This window comes from Gobius niger, assembly GCF_951799975.1.
Source record: "Gobius niger genome assembly, chromosome: 18".
Taxonomy (NCBI): domain Eukaryota; kingdom Metazoa; phylum Chordata; class Actinopteri; order Gobiiformes; family Gobiidae; genus Gobius; species Gobius niger.
Genome location: NC_136869.1, coordinates 595,471 through 623,122, shown reverse-complemented (window position 1 = coordinate 623,122; position 27,652 = coordinate 595,471). Strand labels below are relative to the sequence as shown.

The 27,652-nt window shown below is 42.6% G+C and overlaps 1 protein-coding gene across 1 annotated transcript; it reads left to right on the top strand.

Annotated features, from left to right (window-relative positions):
* Positions 1 to 10,387: 10,387 nt before the first annotated feature.
* On the top strand, positions 10,388 to 27,285 carry clvs2 (clavesin 2). Its single transcript, XM_079576656.1, has 7 exons — positions 10,388 to 10,857; positions 12,400 to 12,570; positions 12,651 to 12,769; positions 12,844 to 13,018; positions 18,353 to 18,463; positions 24,619 to 24,806; positions 27,201 to 27,285. The coding sequence occupies exons 1-7, from the start codon at positions 10,759 to 10,761 to the stop codon at positions 27,277 to 27,279; spliced, it is 942 nt and encodes a 313-aa protein (XP_079432782.1). The 5' UTR covers positions 10,388 to 10,758; the 3' UTR covers positions 27,280 to 27,285.
* Positions 27,286 to 27,652: the final 367 nt, after the last annotated feature.

Genomic DNA, 27,652 nt, shown 5'->3' with positions numbered 1-27,652 from the left:
CATTTTTTTGTCATTTTTTTGTCAAAGTTTTCTCACTTTTTTGTCACATCTTCATCATTATTTTCGTCTCAGTTTTGTTTCTATTTTCACACCTTTTCTCCAGAAGCTTTTGGATTGGGGTAAAGCCAAACTGGAGAAAATGTGCTCGGTTCAGGTGGGAGTTAAGGGGTTAAACAATAATAATAGCATTAATTACAATGGAAGCAGCATGAGGTCATTAAGATAAACACACACACACACACACACACACACATACACGCACGGACGCACGCACAATATCACAGTCAAAGTTCATTTTAATCAAATCAATTACCAATGAAGCAGAAAAACAGAACATGTTCCAATGAAAAAAACAACTCACATTCAGGAAAGTAGATATTGTATAATTTTATTGTAGTATAGTCACTATTTAGGCCTGATTCATATTCAGTTCTTTCAATCCAATCAATCCAATCCACTTTATTTGTATAGTGGAAATACAGCTGGTCTTTATTGTTGTTCCATGAAACCAGAGCGACCATGAGGAGGACCAGGAGGACCAGGAGGACCAGGAGGACCAGGAGGAGGACCAGGAGGACCAGGAGGATCATGAAGAGGACCAGGAGGAGGACCAGGAGGAGGCGGGACGGGCACCAGCTGCTGCGACTTTATAAAGCTCAGAATATAGAAACAGGAAACGGATGTGTATCACATGTCACAATAAAACACACAGAATTAAAACGAGGAACATGAATAAAAAAATCGATGAAATGCGCCAGAGCCGTGGGAGGATGTTTTAGTCAGGGGGCGCTGAGGGACAAAATTCACCCCCAAAATACTTTTTCTGTGCATAAATCCTATTTATTAACCTCTTAACTCCCGCCTGAACCGAGAGCATTTTCTCCAGTTCAGCTTTACCCAAATCCTGTAGCCCAGTGTAACGCCTCATTTGAAAGACCTACAAAACTAAATGGATCTTTTTCCTCACGTCAGATTTTTTTTCATCACTTTTTTTGTCGGGCAGTCGACTCATTTTCGTCAAATTTTCGTGACTTTTTGTCATTTTTTTGTCAAATTCTTATCACTTTTTTGTCCATTTTTGTCATTTTTTCCTAATTTTTTCGTCAAATTTTTGTCTCTTTTTTGTCAATTTTTCCCCACTTTTTTTTCACTTTTTCCTCAATTTTTCGTCAATTTTTTCTCATTTTTTTGCCGATTTTTGTAATTTTTTTTCTCAATTTTTCGTTAAATTTTTGTCTCTTTTTTTGTCAATTTTTGTTCACTTTTTTGTCATTTTTTTGTCATTTTTTCGTTAAATTTTTGTCTCTTTTTTTGTCAATTTTTTTTCACTTTTTTGTCACTTTTTCGTCCATTTTTTCCTCAATTTTTCGTCAAATTTTTCTCATTTTTTTTCCGATTTTTTGTCATTTTTTTGTCATTTTTTCCTCAGTTTTTTGTCAAATTTTTGTCAAATTGTTTTTCTCAATTTTTTTGTCTCTTTTTTGTCTCTTTTTTGTCATTTTTTGTATTTTTTTGGTCGATTTTTTGTAAAATTTTCGTCAAATTTTTGTCACTTTTTTGTCGTTTTTTCTCAATTTTTCATTTTTTTTGTTGATGATTAATTAAACTTGCCCTTAATTTGACAATGACCATTAAATAAACACCCCTCGCTCTTTCCTGTTTAATATTTTGTCATGTGAAGTGTCTTTATTGGTGATTTCACAGATAAAACAGCTTGAGTCTTATTTCCTCGGCGCTGACCGGAAGTGCGCCCGTGTTGACGGAAGTTTGACAGAATCCTCAGCATCCCTTTATCCTCAGCATCCTCTGCCCTCTGTGCGCAGCTCCCCGTCCCTGCGCAGCTCCCCGTCTCCGCGTCTCCTCCGCGTTAATCCCTCCAGTCTCTCATCTCTTTACACTCTTTACTCCCTCCGTATTCTCGCTCCTCTGCGGGGGTTTCTCCGATGGACGGGCCCAGCAGCCGCAGCTCGCCCGGGAACAGCGCTCCGAACGCGGCCGCAGCGAAAACCGTGAGTCGCCCCTTTTCTCTCCGCCTCCACATCACGAAATCACCGCGCACTTTCCTTTTGTGTTTTAGAAATGCTTTTATAGATGTTTGTGGAGGGAACCAGGTGTAGCAGGACGCCAGGGGGGGGCAGATGTGGGAGGAGGCGCCTGTAGCATCTCAAAGCTTAGCATGTTTTAGGCTAAAGCGAGGACTAACCAGGGGCTAAACCAGGAGCTAAACCAGGAGCTAAACCAGGAGCTAAACCAGGGGCTAAACCAGGAGCTAAACCAGGGGCTAAACCAGTCTGGCTTCGAAAAACGTCTCTCTTTAGTCCAAGTTCTGATGCTGTTGGTCCAGGGACAGAATTAAAGGAAGTCACTTTTTTTCCCCCCATTTTCCCCATTTTTTTTTCATATTTTTGCCCCAATTTTTCTTGTTTTTCCAATTTTTTACCCTTATTTTTCATGACTAACATTTTCCATATTTCCCCCATTTTCCCCCAAATTTTTGTTTGTTTTTTCCTCAATTGTAAATGTTTTTGCCTAATATTTTCCTATTTTTTTTTCTATTTTTTCCCCCAATTTTTGTCATTTTACCATTTTCATCATCCTATTTTTTTTGTATTTTTATTGCTAATATTTCCGCCATTTTCCCCACATTTTTTGCCATTTTTTTTTATTTTCCCCCAATTTTTTTTGCCCAATATTTGCCCCATTTAAAAAAATCTATTTTCTTGTTTTCTCATTTTCTATGAGAAAACATCATGACTAATATTTCCCCCCAATTTTTAGCCAATTATTTGTTATTTTTTCAAATGTTTTTTTTTGCCTAATATTTTCCCTTTTTTTCTTATTTTTGCCTCAATTCTTCTTGTTTTTCCATTTTTTACCCTTATTTTTCATGACTAACATTTTCCATATTTCCCCCATTTTTTCCCAATTTTTTGTTTGTTTTTTCCTCAATTGTAAATATTTTTGTCTAATATTTTCCCCTATTTTTTCCCCCCAATTTTTGTCATTTTACCAGAGAATTATCCTAATTTTTGTGTATTTTTATTGTGTATTTTTTCCCCACATTTTTTGCCATTTTCTTTATTTTCCCCCCAAATTTTCTATTTTTTTGCCCAATATTTGCCCCATTTTTAAAAATGCATTTTCTTGTTTTCTCATTTTTTTTGCAAATTTTTTCCCCTTATTTTTCATGACTAATATTTCCCCCCAATTTTTCTGTACTTTAGCCAATTTTTTGTACATTTTTTCCCCAATTGTTGCATTTTTTTGCCGGGAGCTAAACCGGGAGCTAAACCGGGAGCTAAACCAGGAGCTAAACCAGGAGCTAAACCAGGGGCTAAACCAGGGGCTAAACCAGGGGCTAAACCAGGGGCTAAACCAGGGGCTAAACCAGGAGCTAAACCAGGACTAAACCAGGGGCTAAACCAGGAGCTAAACCAGGAGCTAAACCGGGAATTAAACCGGGAGCTAAACCAGGCGCTAAACCAGGAGCTAAACCGGGAGCTAAACCGGGAGCTAAACCGGGAGCTAAACCGGGGGCTAAACCAGGGGCTAAACCGGGAGCTAAACCGGGAGCTAAACCAGGAGCTAAACCAGGGGCTAAACCAGGGGCTAAACCAGGAGCTAAACCAGGGGCTAAACCGGGAGCTAAACCAGGAGCTAAACCAGGGGCTAAACCGGGAGCTAAACCAGGGGCTAAACCAGGGGCTAAACCAGGGGCTAAACCAGGGGCTAAACCGGGAGCTAAACCAGGGGCTAAACCAGGGGCTAAACCGGGAGCTAAACCGGGGGCTAAACCAGGAGCTAAACCGGGAGCTAAACCGGGAGCTAAACCGGGAGCTAAACCGGGAGCTAAACCGGGAATTAAACCAGGAGCTAAACCAGGAGCTAAACCAGGAGCTAAACCGGGAATTAAACCAGGAGCTAAACCGGGAGCTAAACCAGGGGCTAAACCGGGAGCTAAACCGGGAGCTAAACCGGGAGCTAAACCAGGAGCTAAACCAGGGGCTAAACCAGGGGCTAAACCAGGAGCTAAACCAGGGGCTAAACCGGGAGCTAAACCAGGAGCTAAACCAGGGGCTAAACCAGGAGCTAAACCAGGGGCTAAACCAGGGGCTAAACCAGGAGCTAAACCGGGAGCTAAACCGGGAGCTAAACCAGGGGCTAAACCGGGAGCTAAACCAGGAGCTAAACCAGGGGCTAAACCGGGAGCTAAACCAGGAGCTAAACCAGGAGCTAAACCAGGGGCTAAACCAGGAGCTAAACCAGGAGCTAAACCAGGAGCTAAACCAGGAGCTAAACCGGGAGCTAAACCAGGAGCTAAACCGGGAGCTAAACCAGGAGCTAAACCGGGAGCTAAACCGGGAGCTAAACCAGGGGCTAAACCAGGAGCTAAACCAGGAGCTAAACCAGGGGCTAAACCGGGAGCTAAACCAGGAGCTAAACCAGGAGCTAAACCAGGGACTAAACCAGGGGCTAAACCAGGAGCTAAACCAGGAGCTGAACCAGGGGCTAAACCAGGGGCTAAACCAGGGGCTAAACCAGGGGCTAAACCGGGAGCTAAACCGGGAGCTAAACCGGGAGCTAAACCAGGGGCTAAACCAGGGGCTAAACCAGGGGCTAAACCAGGGGCTAAACCAGGAGCTAAACCAGGGGCTAAACCAGGGGCTAAACCAGGAGCTAAACCAGGGGCTAAACCAGGGGCTAAACCAGGGGCTAAACCAGGAGCTAAACCAGGAGCTAAACCAGGGGCTAAACCAGGAGCTAAACCGGGAGCTAAACCAGGAGCTAAACCAGGGGCTAAACCAGGGGCTAAACCAGGAGCTAAACCAGGGGCTAAACCAGGGGCTAAACCAGGGGCTAAACCAGGGGCTAAACCAGGGGCTAAACCGGGAGCTAAACCAGGAGCTAAACCGGGAGCTAAACCAGGGGCTAAACCAGGGGCTAAACCAGGGGCTAAACCAGGGGCTAAACCAGGAGCTAAACCAGGGGCTAAACCAGGGGCTAAACCAGGAGCTAAACCAGGAGCTAAACCAGGGGCTAAACCAGGGGCTAAACCAGGAGCTAAACCAGGGGCTAAACCAGGGGCTAAACCAGGGGCTAAACCAGGGGCTAAACCAGGGGCTAAACCGGGAGCTAAACCGGGAGCTAAACCAGGAGCTAAACCGGGAGCTAAACCAGGAGCTAAACCAAGGGCTAAACCAGGGGCTAAACCAGGAGCTAAACCAGGAGCTAAACCGGGGGCTAAACCGGGGGCTAAACCGGGAGCTAAACCAGGGGCTAAACCAGGGGCTAAACCAGGGGCTAAACCGGGAGCTAAACCGGGAGCAGGGACGGACATCCTGCTCCGTGTCTGCAGTAGCTTTATTGTGCCAAATGAATTCCTTAAACGTCTTTATTCAAAAACATCAGATCTAAAATAACGACGCTGCAGAATCTCCTCCGTTCAGACGTGTCGGGGCCGCCCAGAGAAGATGATTTGATGTTTTCCAGTAAATCTCACAGGGAAACACCGCGGAGTCTCAGAGGAGGATTATAAAAGGATCCTCAACTTAAAAAGGCTTTGAAAGGTTTTATAGTTTCTCTGATCAGAGCAACAGTGTTTTCTGAACTCCATTTTCTAACTCAATGTTCCTTTAGACCCTGGAGTGACGTCTCTGTCGCCTTACGCTGTATTTCTGATTCATATAATTTTATCCTCTCTGAATAAACTGTGCTTTTCTTTAGGTTTTTACCCGATAAATGTACAAATGATGTTCCAAAACAAACTCAGCAGAAGTTTAAACAGTTAAAATGGCTTTAAAAAGGGTAAAACTTTACTTAACCTCTTACCACCCGCCAACACCAAATCCATCCTCTCCTCTAGGCCATTGTCGTCACTTTTTATTTCCCTTATGTGTTTTTGTCACTTTTTTATTACTTTTTTGCTGGAATTTTGTCACTTTTTTTGCTGGATTTTTGTCACTTTTTTGTTGAGTTTTCATCATTTTCTTCTCGTTTTTTGCCTCTGTTTTTAAGAAGCTTTTAGATTTGGAGAATTTGGAGAAAACATGTTCAGGTGGGAGTTAAGAGGTTAACTACCATAGAAATGCACTAGCCTAGCTCTAGCCTAGCTCTAGCCTAGCTCTAGCCTAGCTCTAGCCTAGCACTAGCCTAGCGCCACGAAACTCTTCAAAACTGCATAAAGTAAAAAAAATTTTTTTTCCATAAAACAGCCACTCTCTGGATAACGAGGACATGAGGCCCTGAGTCAAACACCCTGAAACATCCCTTTAAGAATCTTTTTCAACAGAGTCCTGGACAAAAGTGTGAAACGTTTGCTCCATTTTCCTTTTGAACTTGTAAATGTCACTGGACTCGGGGACACCTAGACTCTGGGACTCCTGGACTCGGGGACTCCTAGACTCCGGGACTCCGGAACTCGGGGACACCTAGACTCCGGGACTCCGGAACTCGGGGACTCCGGGACTCCTGGACTCGGGGACTCGGGGTTTCGGGACTCAGGGTTTCGGGACTCCGGGACTCGGGGACTCCGGGACTCGGGGTTTCGGGGACTCGGGGTTTCGGGACTCCGGGACTCGGGGACTCCTGGACTCGGGGTTTCGGGACTCGGGGACTCTGGGACTCCGGGACTCGGGGACTCCGGGTTTCGGGACTCGGGGACTCGGGGACTCTTGGACTCTTGGACTCTTGGACTCTTGGACTCTTGGACTCTTGGACTCTTGGACTCTTGGACTCTTGGACTCTTGGACTCTTGGACTCCTGGACTCCTGGACTCCTGGACTCCTGGACTCTTGGACTCTTGGACTCCTGGACTCTTGGACTCCGGGACTCTTGGACTCCTGGACTCTTGGACTCCGGGACTCGGGGTCTCCGGGACTCGGGGACTCGGGGACTCCGGGTTTCGGGGTCTCCGGGACTCGGGGACTCCGGGTTTCGGGTCTCCGGGACTCCGGGACTCCGGGACTCGGGGACTCGGGGACTCGGGGACTCGGGGACTCCGGGTTTCGGGGTCTCCGGGACTCGGGGACTCCGGGTTTCGGGTCTCCGGGACTCCGGGACTCCGGGACTCCGGGACTCGGGGACTCGGGGACTCGGGGACTCCGGGTTTCGGGACTCCGGGACTCCGGGACTCCGGGACTCGGGGTCTCCGGCTGCACAGGCTTCAGGATCCCCCAGATCTGTGGCCTGAATCCTGCAGGTGCTCGACTCCACTGTCTGCTCCACTGAGGCCACATTAAACATCACATCATGTTCATCCAAACAACTCTTTTTACAAATCCTGGTCCTGCCTCTTATCCACAGATTTCTGGCTTGTTTTAAAAAGGCCTTAAACGCCTGGTCTTCCTGCTGCCTGAGCCCTGTTAACACTGGAACATACGTGTTCCTTATTCATCAGTAAATGTATTCTCCTAAACCAGACTGACCTCATTGAAATGGATCCCCAGGGACCGCCAGGTCTCGTGGGGCGTTCGAGGTCCCGGGTTTTCCGTCCCTTCAGTTATTATTGATCCGGGAACAAAGGCCTTGAACGCAGCACCATCTGGACGCTGCACTCGGACCAATCAGGGAGATTAAAATGTGGAGCAGAAGTGGAGCTGTTTAAACCAAACCCGTGTCTGATGAAGCAGGAACTAGATCTGTCTCTGATGCTGTTCAGGTCCAGGGACAGAATGAAAGGAAGTCACTTGGTTTCAGCTCAAATCAATGTTTTTTCCCCAAATGTTGTTTTTCAAATTTCTTTGCCCAATATTTGCCCCATTTTTAGCATTTTTTTTTTCTTATTTTTGTTCCAATTTTTCTTGTTTATTGAATTTTTTACCCTTATTTTTTGCTAATTTTTCATTACTGATATTTTGCCAATTTCCCCAAATTTTTCTGTATTTTTGACATTTTTCCCTAATTGTTACTTTTCCCAATTCCTTTTCATTTTTTTTGCTCCAATATTTCTCGTTTTCACAGAAAAAAAATTCAAATTATTTTCTTGCTCATTATTCATTTACTGATCTTTTCCCCATTTTTTTTCTTAATTTTTGCCAAATATTTTCCCACATTTTTTTTTCAGATTTTTGCCCCAATTTTTCTAATTTGAATAATTTATTATCCTCATTTTTGCTTAATTTTCAGATTTTCACATTTTTTGGCCAATATTTGCCCCAATTTTTCTCGTTTTCCCAATTTTTTCTTAATTTTTGCCAAATATTTTCCCACATTTTTTTCATATTTTTGCCCCAATTTTTCTAATTGTAAGAATTTATAATCCTCATTTTTGGGTATTTTTTATTCCTAATATTTCCACCATTTTTGCCCAGATATTTTCCCAATTCCTTTTCATTTTTTTTGCTCCAATTTTTCCTCATTTTACCAGTTCATTATCCTCATTTTTGCTTACTTTTTAGTGCTAATATTACCACAATTTGGCCCCATTTCTTTTTTATTTTCACCCCAAATGTTCTATTTTTTTGCCAATATTTCCCCCATTTTTCTTAATTTATTTTCTTATTTTTCCCCCACAATTTTTTTAAACTTTTTTTTTTACTCATTTTTCATTACTGATATTTTCACAATTTCCCCCAATTTTTCTGTATTTTTTTTTACATTTTTTGGTTTATTTTTTCCCAAATTGTTCCTTTTTTTTGCGTAATATTTTCCTCATTTTACCAGTTCATTATCCTCATTTTTGCGTATTTTTTATTGCTAATATTTCCGCAACTTTGCCCCATTTCCTCCCATTTTTTTTAATTTTCACTCAAATTTTTCAAATTTCTTTGCCCAATATTTGCCCCATTTTTAGCTTTTTTTTTTCTTATTTTTGTTCCAATTTTTCTTGTTTATCCAATTTTTTACCCTTATTTTTTTGCCCCCATTTTTTCAGTATTTTTCACATTTTTACTTTTTTTTTGCATAATATTTTCCCAATTCCTTTTCATTTTTTTGCTCCAATTTTTCCTCATTTTACCAGTTCATTATCCCCATTTTTGCTTATTTTTAGTGCTAATATTACCACAATTTGGCCCCATTTCTTTTTTATTTTCACCCCAAATGTTCTATTTTTTTTGCCAATATTTGCCCCATTTTTCTTAATTTATTTTCTTATTTTCCCCCCACAATTTTTTAAAACTTTTTTTTGTACTCATTTTTCATTACTGATATTTTCACAATTTCCCCCAATTTTTCTGTATTTTTTTTGACATTTTTTGGTTTATTTTTCCCCCTAATTGTTACTTTTTTTTGCATAATATTTTCCCAATTCCTTTTCATTTTTTTGCTCCAATTTTTCCTCATTTTACCAGTTCATTATCCTCATTTTTGCATATTTTTTATCGCTAATATTTCCGCAATTTGGCCCCATTTTCCCCCTTTTTTTTCCCATTTGAAAAAAAATTTCCCCCAAAATTTTCACATTTTTTGGCCAATATTTGCCCCATTTTTCTTAATTTATTTTCTTATATTTCCCCCCAATTTTTCTCGTTTTCACATATTTTTTTTTTCTATTTTTTTTTTTTGCTCATTATTCATTACTGATCTTTTCCCCAATTTTTTTCTGATTTTTTGCCAAATATTTTCCCACATTTTTTTTCTTCATATTTTTGCCCCAATTTTTAAAATTTTAAGAATTTATAATCCTCATTTTTGGGTATTTTTTATTGCTAATATTTCCGCCATTTTGCCCAAATATTTTCCCAATTCCTTTTCATTTTTTTGCTCCAATTTTTCCTCATTTAACCAGTTCATTATCCTCATTCTTGCATATTTTTTATTGCTAATATTTCCGCAATTTGGCCCCATTTTCCCCCCATTTTTTTTTTATTTTCACCCCAAATTTTCTATTTTTTTTGGCCAATATTTGCCCCATTTTTTTCTTATTTTTGTTCCAATTTTTCTTGTTTATCCAATTTTTTAGCATTATTTTTTTCCATAATTGTTAAATGTTTTTCATAATATTTTCCCAATTCCTTTTCATTTTTTTTGCTCCAATTTTTCCTCATTTTACCAGTTCATTATCCTAATTTTGGGGTATTTTTTATTGCTAATATTTCCGCCATTTTTGCCCAAATATTTCTCCAATTCCTTTTATTTTTTTACATTTTAGTTTTGACCCTAGAGTAGCCGTGCATTTGGAGACAGCTCACGGGGATCCCTGTTCTCCAAGTCCAACCTGATTCTGACTCTGTCCTGGTTTGTGTTTCCCAGAATGCCTCAGTGGACTAACTCTGTCCTGGTTTGTGTTTCCCAGAATGCCTCAGTGGCCTGACTCTGTCCTGGTTTGTGTTTCCCAGAATGCCTCAGTGGACTGACTCTGTCCTGGTTTGTGTTTCCCAGAATGCCTCAGTGGACTGACTCTGTCCTGGTTTGTGTTTCCCAGAATGCCTCAGTGGACTAACCGCCTCCGCCTGTGACGACTGCGCCTCCCGCTGCTGATGATGTAGACACGATGCTGAGGAAGCTTTAAACACCCACACGTTGCTGAAGCGGATGTACTTTCCTTTTTTGAATGTTGTTTTTTTCTGTAGAAATTGCTGGAAAAGCCAATGATTGTCTCCGAATCCACCCAGATCCCAGATTAAACCGAGCGTAAACGGCGTTTCCATCCGCGTCTTGGATGTAAATCAAACACGTTAAAGTTTGCCAAAGTTTTCTGATGTAACTTGAATTCCGACTTTTGGTGAATATTTTTTGGAAGAACCTGCGGGGCTCCCTCAGACTCCCTGGATTGTATTTTTCTCTCTCTTTGATTGTTTTGGGGACGCGCTGATAAAGATGAGCAAGCCTCACTCGGGCCTGAGCTCCGAGGCCACGGAAAAGGCCCGGCTGGAGCTGAACGAGAACCCGGACACGCTTCACCACGACATCCAGCAGGTGAGTGAAACCTCCACCTGGTGCTCTTCTGCTGGTGTTCAAAGTGACGATTCCTGCAGAGTTTGGAGCAGGTTTGAACTGTTGAACTGAGAGTCAGTGGAACAAACTTTTAAAATGAGACAAAAAGGCAGGAAAAATCATTCTGGTTTTATTCACAGTGAGATCCAAATAGATTCCAACACACGATCCTGGCAGATCTGTGTGTATCTCGTGTTTCTCGTCCTCAGGTCTTTGTGTTTCTCGTGTTTCTCGTGTTTCTCGTCCTCAGATCTCCATGTTTCTGTTTCTTGTCCTCAGGTGTGGGACATGTTCCTGCTTAGATCTTTGTGTTTCTCGTCCTCAGATCTTTGTGTTTCTCGTTCTCAGGTCTTTATGTTTCTCGTGTTTCTCGTGTTTCTCGTCCTGTTGTGGATTTTCCTGCTTAATAAAGCTGAAGAGATGTTTGTCTAGTCAAGATGTTTGTTTATTACACAATGCAATGATTGCGGAGAAGTTACGCATGACGCGAGGTCATGGTCAGCTCTGCCCTGCTCAGCTTTGGCATCACCTTTATAAGGTGAGCACCACAGACAGAGCAGCAGGACAGGGGTCATACAGAACAGAGGGAAGCACAGAAACAGAGAAATGTTAATACAGTTGGAGATGTCACTGCAGGCCATCAGAAGGCGCTTTGCCTGGTGATGCATCATGGCGGCGTTTGGAGGCAGAAGGAGATCTTTGTCATTTTGAGGAGATGGGCCATGCGGGCCTATTGTCTTTTAGGTGAGGGTCTCGTCTGGAGCACAGGAAGAAGAAGAAGAAGATCTTTATTTATATAGCGCCTTTCACAGACATATAGTCACAAAGCGTTTTACATGAGACACTTGTACATTCACTCCATACTCGGTGTGAACTACGTTTGTAGCTTCAGCGCCCCCTGGGGGAGACTGTCAGAGGCGCTTTTGCGACTACACACGTCTGCGCCAACGGACCCTCTGACACCACCACACATTCACTCACACACATCATTCATCCTGGCCTATTGTGCATGTTTTTAGTGGTAGGGGAAACCGGAGGAAACCTACGCAGACACGGGGAGAACATGCTCCACACAGAAAGGCCCCGTCCAGGTGGGAATCGAACCCGGACCTTCTAGCTGTGAAGCGAGAGCACCAACCGCTGCGCCACCGTGCCGGAAGAAGCCGGTCTTTCTACCTGGTTTAGTCAGAGGCCCCAGCAGGTGGTCCAGCGACCAGACGGCAGTGTGGTTTACCAGCTTAACTGGCTAAACTTATCACAACACTCCTCAGGTCTTCATGTTTCTCCTGTTTCTCGTCCTCAGGTGTGGGACATGTTCCTGTTTAGATCTTTGTGTTTCTCGTCCTCAGGTCTTCATGTTTCTCGTGTTTCTCGTGTTTCTCGTCCTCAGATCTTCATGTTTCTGTTTCTCGTCCTCAGATCTTTGTGTTTCTCGTGTTTCTCATGTTTCTCGTCCTCAGCTCTTCACGTTTCTCCTGCTTCTCGTCCTCAGCTCTTCACGTTTCTCCTGCTTCTCATCCTCAGGTGCGGGACATGATCGTGACTCGCCCCGACATCGGTTTCCTCCGCACAGACGACGACTTCATCCTCCGCTTCCTCCGAGCGCGGAAGTTCAACCAATCAGAATCCTTCAGACTCCTGAGCCAGTACTTCCTGTTCCGCCAGCAGCACCTGCACATCTTCCACAGCTTCAAGGTCTCTTTCTGCTCTTCAAGCTCGGGCTAGAGGAGCGGCCCTGGTGTGGCCCTGCTGTTTCACACGTGTCTCTGTCTCAGGTGGACGACCCGGGGATAAAGCGAGCTCTGATGGACGGTTTCCCCGGAGTGTTGGAGACTCCGGACCAACACGGACGAAAGATCCTCCTGCTGTTCGCCTCCAACTGGGACCAGACCAGGTGGGGCTCTGCAGACTTTACAGACTCGTCTACTGCGAGAACGTGTGTTTGACTGTGACCTTCCTTCTCCTCAGACACTCGTTCATCGACATCCTGAGGGCCATCCTTCTGTCTCTGGAGGTCCTGATCGAGAACCCCGAGCTCCAGGTGAACGGCTTCATCCTGATCATCGACTGGAGCAACTTCTCCTTCAAACAGGCGTCCAAGCTCACGCCCAACGTGCTGAAGCTGGCCATCGAGGGGCTCCAGGTACGAAACATCACACAGAAACTAACCAAACTCACCCCCATCGAGGGGCTCCAGGTACGAAACATCACACAGAAACTAACCAGACTCACCCCCATCGAGGGGCTCCAGGTATGAAACACCACACAGAAACTAACCAAACTCACCTCCAACGAGAACCAGGTGCGAAACATCACACAGGAACTAACCAAACTCACCTCCAACGAGAACCAGGTACGAAACACCACACAGAAAAAAGTGACAAAAATCCAGCAAAAAAGCGACAAAAATCCAGCAAAAAAAAGACAAAAATCCAACAAAAAAGTGACAAAAATTCAGCAAAAAAGTGACAAAAATCCATAAAAAAATGACAAAAATCCATTAAAAAAATGACAAAAATCCTGCAAAAAAAATGACAAAAATCCAGCAAAAAAGTGACAAAAATTCAGCAAAAAAGTGACAAAAATCCAGCAAAAAAGCGACAAAAATCCATTAAAAAAAGACAAAAATCCATTAAAAAAAGACAAAAATCCATTAAAAAAAAGACAAAAATCCAGCAAAAAAAAGACAAAAATCCAGCAAAAAAAGGACAAAAATCCAGCAAAAAAGTGACAAAAATCCATTAAAAAAAGACAAAAATCCAGCAGAAAAAGTGACAAAAATCCATAAAAGACAAAAATCCAGCAAAAAAAGACAAAAATCCAGCAAAAAAAGACAAAAATCCAGCAAAAAAAGACAAAAATCCAGCAAAAAAAAAGACAAAAATCCAGCAAAAAAGTGACAAAAATCCATTAAAAAAAAGACAAAAATCCATTAAAAAAAGTGACAAAAATCCATAAAAAAAAGACAAAAATAAAAAAAAAGACAAAAATCCATAAAAAAAAGACAAAAATCCATAAAAAAAGACAAAAATCCATAAAAAAAAGACAAAAATCCATAAAAAAAAGACAAAAATCCATAAAAAAAAAGACAAAAATCCATTAAAAAAGTGACAAAAATCCAGCAAAAAAGTGACAAAAATCCAAAAATTAAAAATTAGAAACAAAAAATTAAATTAAAAAAAAACAAAAAAACAAATAAAATAAAAAATTTGAAAAAAAAAATTATAATCGATTTTTTGCGATTATGCTAATTTTGTAATTGTTTACTGTTGTAATCGAAATCGTGAAATTGCACAGCCCTAACAGAAACTAACCAGACTCACCTCCAACGAGCCCCAGGTACGAAACATCACACAGAAACTAACCAGACTCACCTCCAACGAGAACCAGGTACGAAACATCACACAGAAACTAACCAAACTCACCCCCAATGAGAACCAGGTACGAAACATCACACAGAAACTAACCAAACTCACCTCCAACGAGAACCAGGTACGAAACATCACACAGAAACTAACCAAACTCACCCCCAACGAGAACCAGGTACGAAACATCACACAGAAACTAACCAAACTCACCCCCAACGAGAACCAGGTACGAAACATCACACAGAAACTAAGCAAACTCACCTCCAACGAGAACCAGGTACGAAACATCACACAGAAACTAACCAAACTCACCCCCAATGAGAACCAGGTACGAAACATCACACAGAAACTAACCAAACTCACCCCCAACGAGAACCAGGTACGAAACATCACACAGAAACTAACCAAACTCACCTCCAACGAGAACCAGGTACGAAACATCACACAGAAACTAACCAAACTCACCCCCAACGAGAACCAGGTACGAAACATCACACAGAAACTAAGCAAACTCACCTCCAACGAGAACCAGGTACGAAACATCACACAGAAACTAACCAAACTCACCTCCAACGAGAACCAGGTACGAAACATCACACAGAAACTAACCAAACTCACCCCCAACGAGAACCAGGTACGAAACATCACACAGAAACTAACCAAACTCACCTCCAACGAGAACCAGGTACGAAACATCACACAGAAACTAACCAAACTCACCTCCAACGAGAACCAGGTACGAAACATCACACAGAAACTAACCAAACTCACCTCCAACGAGAACCAGGTACGAAACATCACACAGAAACTAACCAAACTCACCTCCAACGAGAACCAGGTACGAAACATCACACAGAAAAAAGTGACAAAAATCCAGCAAAAAAGTGACAAAAATCCATAAAAAAATGACAAAAATCCAGCAAAAAAAAGACAAAAATCCAGCAAAAAAGCGACAAAAATCCATAAAAAAATGACAAAAATCCATAAAAAAAAGACAAAAATCAAGCAAAAAAAAAAGACAAAAATCAAGCAAAAAAGTGACAAAAATCCATTAAAAAAAGACAAAAATCCAGCAAAAAAGTGACAAAAATCCAGCAAAAAAGTGACAAAAATCCATAAAAAAGTGACAAAAATCCAGCAAAAAAGTGACAAAAATCCATTAAAAAAAAAGACAAAAATCCAATAAAAAAAAATGACAAAAATCCAGCAAAAAAGTGACAAAAAACCATAAAAAAAAGACAAAAATCCAGCAGAAAAAAGACAAAAATCCAGCAAAAAAGTGACAAAAATCCATAAAAAAGACAAAAATCCAGCAAAAAAGACAAAAATCCAGCAAAAAAGTGACAAAAATCCATAAAAAAAAGACAAAAATCCATTAAAAAAATGACAAAAATCCATTAAAAAAAAGACAAAAATCCATAAAAAAAAGACAAAAATCCAGCAGAAAAAGTGACAAAAATCCATAAAAGACAAAAATCCATAAAAAAAAGACAAAAATCCAGCAGAAAAAGTGATAAAAATCCATAAAAGACAAAAATCCAGCAAAAAAAGACAAAAATCCAGCAAAAAAAGACAAAAATCCATTAAAAAAAAAGACAAAAATCCAGCAAAAAAGTGACAAAAATCCATTAAAAAAAGTGACAAAAATCCATTAAAAAAAGACAAAAATCAAAAAAAAAAAGACAAAAATCCATAAAAAAAAAGACAAAAATCCATTAAAAAAAGACAAAAATCCATAAAAAAAAGACAAAAATCCATAAAAAAAAGACAAAAATCCATAAAAAAAAAGACAAAAATCCATTAAAAAAGTGACAAAAATCCAGCAAAAAAGTGACAAAAATCCAAAAATTAAAAATTAGAAACAAAAAATTAAATTAAAAAAAAACAAAAAAACAAATAAAATAAAAAATTTGAAAAAAAAAATTATAATCGATTTTTTGCGATTATGCTAATTTTGTAATTGTTTACTGTTGTAATCGAAATCGTGAAATTGCACAGCCCTAACAGAAACTAACCAAACTCACCTCCAACGAGCCCCAGGTACGAAACATCACACAGAAACTAACCAAACTCACCTCCAACGAGCCCCAGGTACGAAACATCACACAGAAACTAACCAGACTCACCTCCAACGAGAACCAGGTACGAAACATCACACAGAAACTAACCAAACTCACCCCCAACGAGAACCAGGTACGAAACATCACACAGAAACTAACCAAACTCACCCCCAACGAGAACCAGGTACGAAACATCACACAGAAACTAACCAAACTCACCTCCAACGAGAACCAGGTACGAAACATCACACAGAAACTAACCAAACTCACCCCCAACGAGAACCAGGTACGAAACATCACACAGAAACTAACCAAACTCACCTCCAACGAGAACCAGGTACGAAACATCACACAGAAACTAACCAAACTCACCTCCAACGAGAACCAGGTACGAAACATCACACAGAAACTAACCAAACTCACCTCCAACGAGAACCAGGTACGAAACATGACACAGAAACTAACCAAACTCACCCCCAACGAGAACCAGGTACGAAACATCACACAGAAACTAACCAAACTCACCTCCAACGAGAACCAGGTACGAAACATGACACAGAAACTAACCAAACTCACCTCCAACGAGAACCAGGTACGAAACATCACACAGAAACTAACCAAACTCACCTCCAACGAGAACCAGGTACGAAACATGACACAGAAACTAACCAAACTCACCTCCAACGAGAACCAGGTACGAAACATCACACAGAAACTAACCAAACTCACCTCCAACGAGAACCAGGTACGAAACATCACACAGAAACTAACCAAACTCACCTCCAACGAGCTCCAGGTACGAAACATGACACAGAAACTAACCAAACTCACCTCCAACGAGAACCAGGTACGAAACATCACACAGAAACTAACCAAACTCACCTCCAACGAGAACCAGGTACGAAACATGACACAGAAACTAACCAAACTCACCTCCAACGAGAACCAGGTACGAAACATCACACAGAAACTAACCAAACTCACCTCCAACGAGAACCAGGTACGAAACATCACACAGAAACTAACCAAACTCACCCCCAACGAGAACCAGGTACGAAACATCACACAGAAACTAACCAAACTCACCCCCAACGAGAACCAGGTACGAAACATCACACAGAAACTAACCAAACTCACCTCCAACGAGAACCAGGTACGAAACATCACACAGAAACTAACCAAACTCACCTCCAACGAGAACCAGGTATGAAACATCACACAGAAACTAACCAAACTCACCTCCAACGAGAACCAGGTACGAAACATCACACAGAAACTAACCAAACTCACCTCCAACGAGAACCAGGTACGAAACATCACACAGAAACTAACCAAACTCACCCCCAACGAGCTCCAGGTACGAAACATGACACAGAAACTAACCAAACTCACCTCCAACGAGAACCAGGTACGAAACATCACACAGAAACTAACCAAACTCACCTCCAACGAGAACCAGGTACGAAACATCACACAGAAACTAACCAAACTCACCCCCAACGAGAACCAGGTACGAAACATCACACAGAAACTAACCAAACTCACCTCCAACGAGAACCAGGTACGAAACATGACACAGAAACTAACCAAACTCACCTCCAACGAGAACCAGGTACGAAACATCACACAGAAACTAACCAAACTCACCTCCAACGAGAACCAGGTACGAAACATGACACAGAAACTAACCAAACTCACCCCCAACGAGAACCAGGTACGAAACATCACACAGAAACTAACCAAACTCACCCCCAACGAGAACCAGGTACGAAACATGACACAGAAACTAACCAAACTCACCTCCAACGAGAACCAGGTACGAAACATCACACAGAAACTAACCAAACTCACCCCCAACGAGAACCAGGTACGAAACATGACACAGAAACTAACCAAACTCACCTCCAACGAGAACCAGGTACGAAACATGACACAGAAACTAACCAAACTCACCTCCAACGAGCTGAAGATGGAGATCAAGAGGCTCCACGTACGAAACACCAGGGTTTCCTCTGACTCCTGAACATCTGGGTGTTTGTGTTTCCACAGGACAGTTTCCCGGCGCGTTTCGGGGGAATCCATTTTGTGAACCAGCCGTGGTACATCCAGGCCATGTACACCATCATCAAGCCCTTCCTCAAGGACAAGACCAGGAAACGGGTACGTCCTTCACAGAGCACGGCCTTCACAGAGCACGGCCTTCACCCAGCGCAGCCTCTCCAGCTCGGCTTTACCCAAATCTAAAAGCTTCTCCACTAGGGCTTACAGGCCAGAGGAACGCCTCGCTTTTTCATCTAACGTTTGTCTCTTTCTGGATCTGTGAGGCTTCTGTGGTGAAGCTCAGTGTCCTTCAGGAGAGAGAAACTGAATATAAATAACTCTGTGTTCCTCACTTAGTGTGAGGCCAGAGACACATGAGCAGAGAAATAAAGAAATATGTATGTCTTGGAAGCTCAGCAGGGAAGGGCCTGGTCGGTACTTGGATGGGACCAGTGTTAATTTTGTTGACTAAAATATTTAGTCTAAATCTTAGTCAAAGTGATATTTTTGTGACTAAAATTGGACTAAAACTAAATTAAAAGTTTCTCATGAGACTAAAACTGTGACTAAAATGTCCAGATGTTTGAGTCGACTAAAATCAGACTAAATAAAAATGAAAAGGAGAGACTAAAATCATCCAAACTTGTATTGAGCGTCTGAAAGAGCCTCAGATCATGTTTAAAGGATCAGCTCTGAGCTTTGTTCATGTGGAGCAGAAACATGAAGCAGAGGAACAACATTAAATATGATTATAATGAATATTATCAATATAAGTCGACTAAATTAGTCTTAAATTTAGTCGACTAAATTTACATGCAATTTTAGTCGACTAAAACTAGACAAAAATTAAATTACATTTTAGTCAAAATTAACACTGGATGGGAGACGGTTTGGTAACACCAGGACGCCTCGCGAATGTAGTGAGTGAGAGGTTGGTGGTGGTCAGAGGGGCCGATGGCGCAGACTGGTTGCCTCGCTTCCGTCCGTCTACCCCAGGGCAGCTGTGGCTACAATAGTAGCTTACCACCACCGGGTATGGAGTGAACGAATAATGCAATGTAAAGCGTCTTTGAGTGTCCAGAAAAGCGCTATATAAAACCAATGCATTATTATTATTATTAAAAACACTGACCCTCCCCGACCTTCATCACTATGGAAACATGAGCCTGCAGGAGAAACACCCAGGCCATCAGAGACGTCCCAGACAGACCCAGGCCATCAGAGACGTCCCAGACAGACCCAGGCCATCAGAGACGTCCCAGACAGACCCAGGCCATCAGAGAAGTCCCAGACAGACCCAGGCCCTCAGAGACGTCCCAGACAGACCCAGGCCATCAGAGACGTCCCAGACAGACCCAGGCCCTCAGAGACGTCCCAGACAGACCCAGGCCCTCAGAGACGTCCCAGACAGACCCAGGCCCTCAGAGACGTCCCAGACAGACCCAGGCCATCAGAGACGTCCCAGACAGACCCAGGCCATCAGAGACGTCCCAGACAGACCCAGGCCCTCAGAGACGTCCCAGACAGACCCAGGCCATCAGAGACGTCCCAGACAGACCCAGGCCATCAGAGACGTCCCAGACAGACCCAGGCCATCAGAGACGTCCCAGACAGACCCAGGCCATCAGAGACCCAGGCCCTCAGAGACGTCCCAGACAGACCCAGGCCATCAGAGACGTCCCAGACAGACCCAGGCCATCAGAGACGTCCCAGACAGACTCAGGCCATCAGAGACGTCCCAGACAGACCCAGGCCATCAGAGACGTCCCAGACAGACCCAGGCCATCAGAGACGTCCCAGACAGACTCAGGCCATCAGAGACGTCCCAGACAGACCCAGGCCCTCAGAGACGTCCCAGACAGACTCAGGCCCTCAGAGACGTCCCAGACAGACCCAGGCCCTCAGAGACGTCCCAGACAGACCCAGGCCATCAGAGACGTCCCAGACAGACCCAGGCCATCAGAGACGTCCCAGACAGACCCAGGCCATCAGAGACGTCCCAGACAGACTCAGGCCCTCAGAGACGTCCCAGACAGACTCAGGCCATCAGAGACGTCCCAGACAGACTCAGGCCATCAGAGACGTCTCAGACAGACCCAGGCCCTCAGAGACGTCCCAGACAGACCCAGGCCATCAGAGACGTCCCAGACAGACTCAGGCCATCAGAGACGTCTCAGACAGAGACCCAGGCCATCAGAGACGTCCCAGACAGACCCAGGCCATCAGAGACGTCCCAGACAGACCCAGGCCCTCAGAGACGTCCCAGACAGACCCAGGCCATCAGAGACGTCCCAGACAGACTCAGGCCATCAGAGACGTCCCAGACAGACCCAGGCCATCAGAGACGTCCCAGACAGACCCAGGCCATCAGAGACGTCCCAGACAGACCCAGGCCATCAGAGACGTCTCAGACAGAGACCCAGGCCATCAGAGACGTCCCAGACAGACCCAGGCCATCAGAGACGTCCCAGACAGACCCAGGCCATCAGAGACGTCCCAGACAGACCCAGGCCCTCAGAGACGTCCCAGACAGACCCAGGCCATCAGAGACGTCCCAGACAGACTCAGGCCCTCAGAGACGTCCCAGACAGACCCAGGCCATCAGAGACGTCCCAGACAGACTCAGGCCCTCAGAGACGTCCCAGACAGACCCAGGACACTCAGATAAATAGAGTTCTAGGGTTAAGCCCCGCCTTTTCTTGTCTTGCGTTTTCATCTCGATATTGTCGCTTTTGTTCATGAAGCTTTCGTTTGGGTAAAGCGTAACTGGAGAGACAGTGTTTTGGGTAAAGCGTAACTGGAGAGACAGTGTTTGGGTAAAGTGTAACTGGAGAGACAGTGTTTGGGTAAAGTGTAACTGGAGAGACAGTGTTTGGGTAAAGCGTAACTGGAGAGACAGTGTTTGGGTAAAGTGTAACTGGAGAGACAGTGTTTGGGTAAAGTAACTGGAGAGACAGTGTTTGGGTAAAGCGTAACTGGAGAGACAGTGTTTGGGTAAAGTGTAACTGGAGAGACAGTGTTTGGGTAAAGCGTAACTGGAGAGACAGTGTTTGGGTAAAGTGTAACTGGAGAGACAGTGTTTGGGTAAAGTGTAACTGGAGAGACAGTGTTTGGGTAAAGCGTAACTGGAGAGACAGTGTTTGGGTAAAGTGTAACTGGAGAGACAGTGTTTGGGTAAAGTGTAGCTGGAGAGACAGTGTTTGGGTAAAGCGTAACTGGAGAGACAGTGTTTGGGTAAAGTGTAACTGGAGAGACAGTGTTTGGGTAAAGTAACTGGAGAGACAGTGTTTGGGTAAAGTGTAACTGGAGAGACAGTGTTTGGGTAAAGTGTAACTGGAGAGACAGTGTTTGGGTAAAGTGTAACTGGAGAGACAGTGTTTGGGTAAAGTGTAACTGGAGAGACAGTGTTTGGGTAAAGTGTAACTGGAGAGACAGTGTTTGGGTAAAGCGTAACTGGAGAGACAGTGTTTGGGTAAAGCGTAACTGGAGAGACAGTGTTTGGGTAAAGTGTAACTGGAGAGACAGTGTTTGGGTAAAGCGTAACTGGAGAGACAGTGTTTGGGTAAAGTGTAACTGGAGAGACAGTGTTTGAGTAAAGTAACTGGAGAGACAGTGTTTGGGTAAAGTGTAACTGGAGAGACAGTGTTTTGGGTAAAGTGTAACTGGAGAGACAGTGTTTGAGTAAAGTAACTGGAGAGACAGTGTTTGGGTAAAGTGTAACTGGAGAGACAGTGTTTGAGTAAAGTGTAACTGGAGAGACAGTGTTTTGGTAAAGTAACTGGAGAGACAGTGTTTGGGTAAAGCGTAACTGGAGAGACAGTGTTTGGGTAAAGCGTAACTGGAGAGACAGTGTTTGGGTAAAGTAACTGGAGAGACAGTGTTTGGGTAAAGTAACTGGAGAGACAGTGTTTGGGTAAAGCGTAACTGGAGAGACAGTGTTTGGGTAAAGCGTAACTGGAGAGACAGTGTTTGAGTAAAGCGTAACTGGAGAGACAGTGTTTTGGGTAAAGTGTAACTGGGGAGACAGTGTTTGGGTAAAGTGTAACTGGAGAGACAGTGTTTGGGTAAAGTGTAACTGGAGAGACAGTGTTTGAGTAAAGCGTAACTGGAGAGACAGTGTTTTGGGTAAAGTGTAACTGGGGAGACAGTGTTTGGGTAAAGTGTAACTGGAGAGACAGTGTTTGGGTAAAGCGTAACTGGAGAGACAGTGTTTTGGGTAAAGTGTAACTGGAGAGACAGTGTTTGGGTAAAGTGTAACTGGAGAGACAGTGTTTGGGTAAAGTGTAACTGGAGAGACAGTGTTTGGGTAAAGCGTAACTGGAGAGACAGTGTTTGGGTAAAGTGTAACTGGAGAGACAGTGTTTGGGTAAAGTAACTGGAGAGACAGTGTTTGGGTAAAGTGTAACTGGAGAGACAGTGTTTGGGTAAAGTGTAACTGGAGAGACAGTGTTTGGGTAAAGCGTAACTGGAGAGACAGTGTTTGGGTAAAGTAACTGGAGAGACAGTGTTTGGGTAAAGTGTAACTGGAGAGACAGTGTTTGGGTAAAGTGTAACTGGAGAGACAGTGTTTTGGGTAAAGTGTAACTGGAGAGACAGTGTTTGGGTAAAGTGTAACTGGAGAGACAGTGTTTGGGTAAAGTGTAACTGGAGAGACAGTGTTTGGGTAAAGCGTAACTGGAGAGACAGTGTTTGGGTAAAGCGTAACTGGAGAGACAGTGTTTGGGTAAAGTGTAACTGGAGAGACAGTGTTTGAGTAAAGTAACTGGAGAGACAGTGTTTGGGTAAAGTGTAACTGGAGAGACAGTGTTTTGGGTAAAGTGTAACTGGAGAGACAGTGTTTGAGTAAAGTAACTGGAGAGACAGTGTTTGGGTAAAGTGTAACTGGAGAGACAGTGTTTGAGTAAAGTGTAACTGGAGAGACAGTGTTTGGGTAAAGTAACTGGAGAGACAGTGTTTGGGTAAAGTAACTGGAGAGACAGTGTTTGGGTAAAGCGTAACTGGAGAGACAGTGTTTGGGTAAAGCGTAACTGGAGAGACAGTGTTTGAGTAAAGCGTAACTGGAGAGACAGTGTTTGAGTAAAGCGTAACTGGAGAGACAGTGTTTGGGTAAAGCGTAACTGGAGAGACAGTGTTTGGGTAAAGTGTAACTGGAGAGACAGTGTTTGGGTAAAGCGTAACTGGAGAGACAGTGTTTGAGTAAAGTAACTGGAGAGACAGTGTTTTGGTAAAGCGTAACTGGAGAGACAGTGTTTGGGTAAAGTGTAACTGGAGAGACAGTGTTTGGGTAAAGCGTAACTGGAGAGACAGTGTTTGGGTAAAGTAACTGGAGAGACAGTGTTTGGGTAAAGTGTAACTGGAGAGACAGTGTTTTGGGTAAAGTAACTGGAGAGACAGTGTTTGGGTAAAGCGTAACTGGAGAGACAGTGTTTGGGTAAAGTGTAACTGGAGAGACAGTGTTTGAGTAAAGTGTAACTGGAGAGACAGTGTTTGGGTAAAGTAACTGGAGAGACAGTGTTTGGGTAAAGCGTAACTGGAGAGACAGTGTTTGGGTAAAGTAACTGGAGAGACAGTGTTTGAGTAAAGTGTAACTGGAGAGACAGTGTTTGGGTAAAGTAACTGGAGAGACAGTGTTTGGGTAAAGTGTAACTGGAGAGACAGTGTTTAGGTAAAGTGTAACTGGAGAGACAGTGTTTGGGTAAAGCGTACCTGGAGAGACAGTGTTTGGGTAAAGCGTAACTGGAGAGACAGTGTTTGGGTAAAGTGTAACTGGAGAGACAGTGTTTTGGGTAAAGTGTAACTGGAGAGACAGTGTTTGGGTAAAGTAACTGGAGAGACAGTGTTTGGGTAAAGCGTACCTGGAGAGACAGTGTTTGGGTAAAGTGTAACTGGAGAGACAGTGTTTGGGTAAAGTAACTGGAGAGACAGTGTTTGGGTAAAGCGTAACTGGAGAGACAGTGTTTGGGTAAAGTGTAACTGGAGAGACAGTGTTTGGGTAAAGTAACTGGAGAGACAGTGTTTGGGTAAAGCGTAACTGGAGAGACAGTGTTTGGGTAAAGCGTAACTGGAGAGACAGTGTTTGGGTAAAGTGTAACTGGAGAGACAGTGTTTGGGTAAAGCGTAACTAGAGAGACAGTGTTTGGGTAAAGCGTAACTAGAGAGACAGTGTTTTGGGTAAAGCGTACCTGGAGAGACAGTGCTCGGTCTGCGTCCACGCCTCCTCCAGCAGGTGGCGCTGTTCACAGAGCTGTGTTAGTGAGTGATGTAATCCTCCTCAGATATACCTCCACGGGAACAACCTGACGTCGCTGCAGCAGCTGATCGGGGTGGAGTGCCTGCCGTCGGAGTTCGGGGGCTCTTTGCCGCCGTACGACGTGGGGCTCTGGGCTCGGACCCTCCTGGGGCCGGACTACAGCGACGAGTCCGAGTACACGCTGACCTACGACGCGCTGCACGTCATCAACAGGTCCGCCTCACACTCGTTAGTTAGTTATGAACATTTAAATCACATGTTTTCCAAAGATCTTAGACATTATACAATAAGAAAACACATACATGAAGAGTTTAATCTAAATGATGCCTGAGCGACAGGGGTTTAGGCTGAAGCCGAGACTTATTCTGCCTCTAAACCCTTTTACAAACTGTGACTCTGCGTCCAAAGAGACTCATTATACACTTTCTCTAATACCAACGATGGAAACACTTAAGCACAAAACTTAAACTTCAACATCAGAAATGATGCTTTGTTTCCTCGATCGACTTCTCTTCTAATGGTCTTCATTCAAGTGTTAATACTTCTCTATCATGTTTAACTTGTACATTTTCTTAAATGCTTTAATAGTTTTGGAGCCTTAAGATGAATAAACCGTTCCATAGATCAACGCCTTTGACTGATAAACTCCTCCTCTTAGTATCACTGAGCGCCAGAGGTTTCTGTAGCAGATCAGTTCCTCTGAGGTTGTTATAGATCCTCTAGTTTGAAACATCTCCTGTAAACACTGAGGGAGCCTGACACTGTGAGCTTTGTAAACATCAACAAGATCATGCAGTTTGAAGACGTTTAGCCTTCTGTTCTGCCTGGCTGATCACTCGAACTGCTTTCTTTTGCAGCAAAAAGAGAGGTTGTATATTAGTTTTATAGATAGAGGTCAGTCCTGCCGTACAAAAGAAAAACGCAGTAACTGAACATTTTGTCAAAATTGAGTTAAGAGCAGATTTGAACTTCTTCTTATCTGTACTATCTTGTACCAAAGTGGTTTGTTTCAAAACTATTCCGTTTTAGAGAAAATCCATAATTAAATTTGCAGTAACTACAAAATTGAGACAAAAACCAAGGAAAAGTGCAGTAACTGAACATTCCCCTGTGGACTCCCTCTAAGCAAAGACTGGCTCGGCTTCATCACCTTCACTGCCTTGAATTTCGAACGCTCTTCTGACACTGTCACAGGGGCAGATGGTGTCGAAATGGCCAAAAATAGAACTACCGCGGAAAGAGTTTAATCAAAGTAAAAACTGATGCTCAATCATGGTTCATTGAACATTTTTATATATTTACTTTTTCATTTTTGTACAAAGTTTAGAATTTAAGTTCAAAATGGATTCGTTTGTTTGTTGAATTAATTAGATTCAAGTCCAAATAGTTTGGGTTCTTATAGGGCTGCTCGATTATTGAAAAAATAATAATCACGATTATTTTTGTCATAATTGAAATCACGATTATTCAAACGATTATTTGTTGCCTTTAAAAAAATCCATCAAAAAAGTGACAAAAATCCATAAAAAAAAGACAAAAATCCGACAAAAATCCATTAAAAAAAAGACAAAAATCCATAAAAAAAAAAAAAAAAAATCCCCCCCAAAAAAGACAAAAATCCATTAAAAAAAAGACAAAAATCCATAAAAAAAAAGACAAAAATCCATAAAAAAAAGACAAAAATCCGACAAAAATCCATTAAAAAAAAAGACAAAAATCCATAAAAAAAAGACAAAAATCCATAAAAAAAAAGACAAAAATCCATAAAAAAAAAGACAAAAATCCATTAAAAAAAAAGACAAAAATCCATAAAAAAAAGACAAAAATCCATAAAAAAAAAAAGACAAAAATCCATAAAAAAAAGACAAAAATCCATAAAAAAAAAAGACAAAAATCCATTAAAAAAAAAGACAAAAATCCAGCAGAAAAGTGACACAAATCAAAAAATTAAAAATTTGAGAAAAAAAGTGAAAAAAATAAATAAATAAAAGTTTTTGAAAAAAATAAATAAATAAATATTAGAATCGATTTTTTGCGATTATGCTAATTTTGTAATCGTTTACTGTTGAAATCGTAATCGAATTTCGATTAATTGCACAGCCCTAGGTTCTTATAAAAATTACTTACATAGAGTAATCACTCCTAATGCAGTACATGGATTCCCCTTACCAACAAAAAATGCGTAACATAAACTACTTTTACATCTCAAATACTCAAATTATGATGGATATTTATGCAGATGATAATCTACTAACATAAATGTAATTATCAGAAAGCAAAGAAACATCAATTGACACAACAAGCACCAGATACTGCACTTTTCCTTTGTATAACCATATGTGGAATGTCGGCTCGTACAAAGGAAAAGTGCAGTATGTGCATTTTAAGGGACTAGAGTATATTTAGAGTTTGTGTTTTACACCCACAATAATTCTACCATAAAAGCTACAAAATAAAAAAGAAACCAATGATAAAGTTCAAATCAATTTCACAGGACATCAAAAAAAGGTCAGTTTTCTCAGTTTCACCCAGAGCAGTTACTGTGTTTTCCCTTTGTAGGGCAGAGTCTCCACGTGGCCCTGGTTTAACCCGGTGTTTGTGCTGCAGGTCTCAGTCCGTGGTGGAGCCCGGGACGTTGAAATCGGCCGACAGAGAAACCAGCACCCCCCTCCTGGCTCTGGACTGAAACACACAGGGGGGTCTGTGTGGATCAGCAGGGTCTGAAGCTCATACATCACATTGTTTTTGTGTCGGGAAACTCACACCAAACGCCCTGGACACCGAGGCCATTCGTCCATTTGAAGTTCGAAGGTTTGAAAATAGAAATATTTAAAAGGTGAGAAACCTATTATTAAACCTGTGTGAAGTCGGCCCCCCCATAGTGCCCAAAATGGCGTCATCTGTTAGTGCAGCGTCAGGGGCTGTTCTCCAGATGTGGAGACACGATCACCTGCAGGAGGATTCACCTATTGTACATGTTTTTAGAGAAAACCAGTGCTCTTTTCGATGCCTGATACTAAAATATTCGTCGTCTAGAACCAGAAAACAGAACAATTATA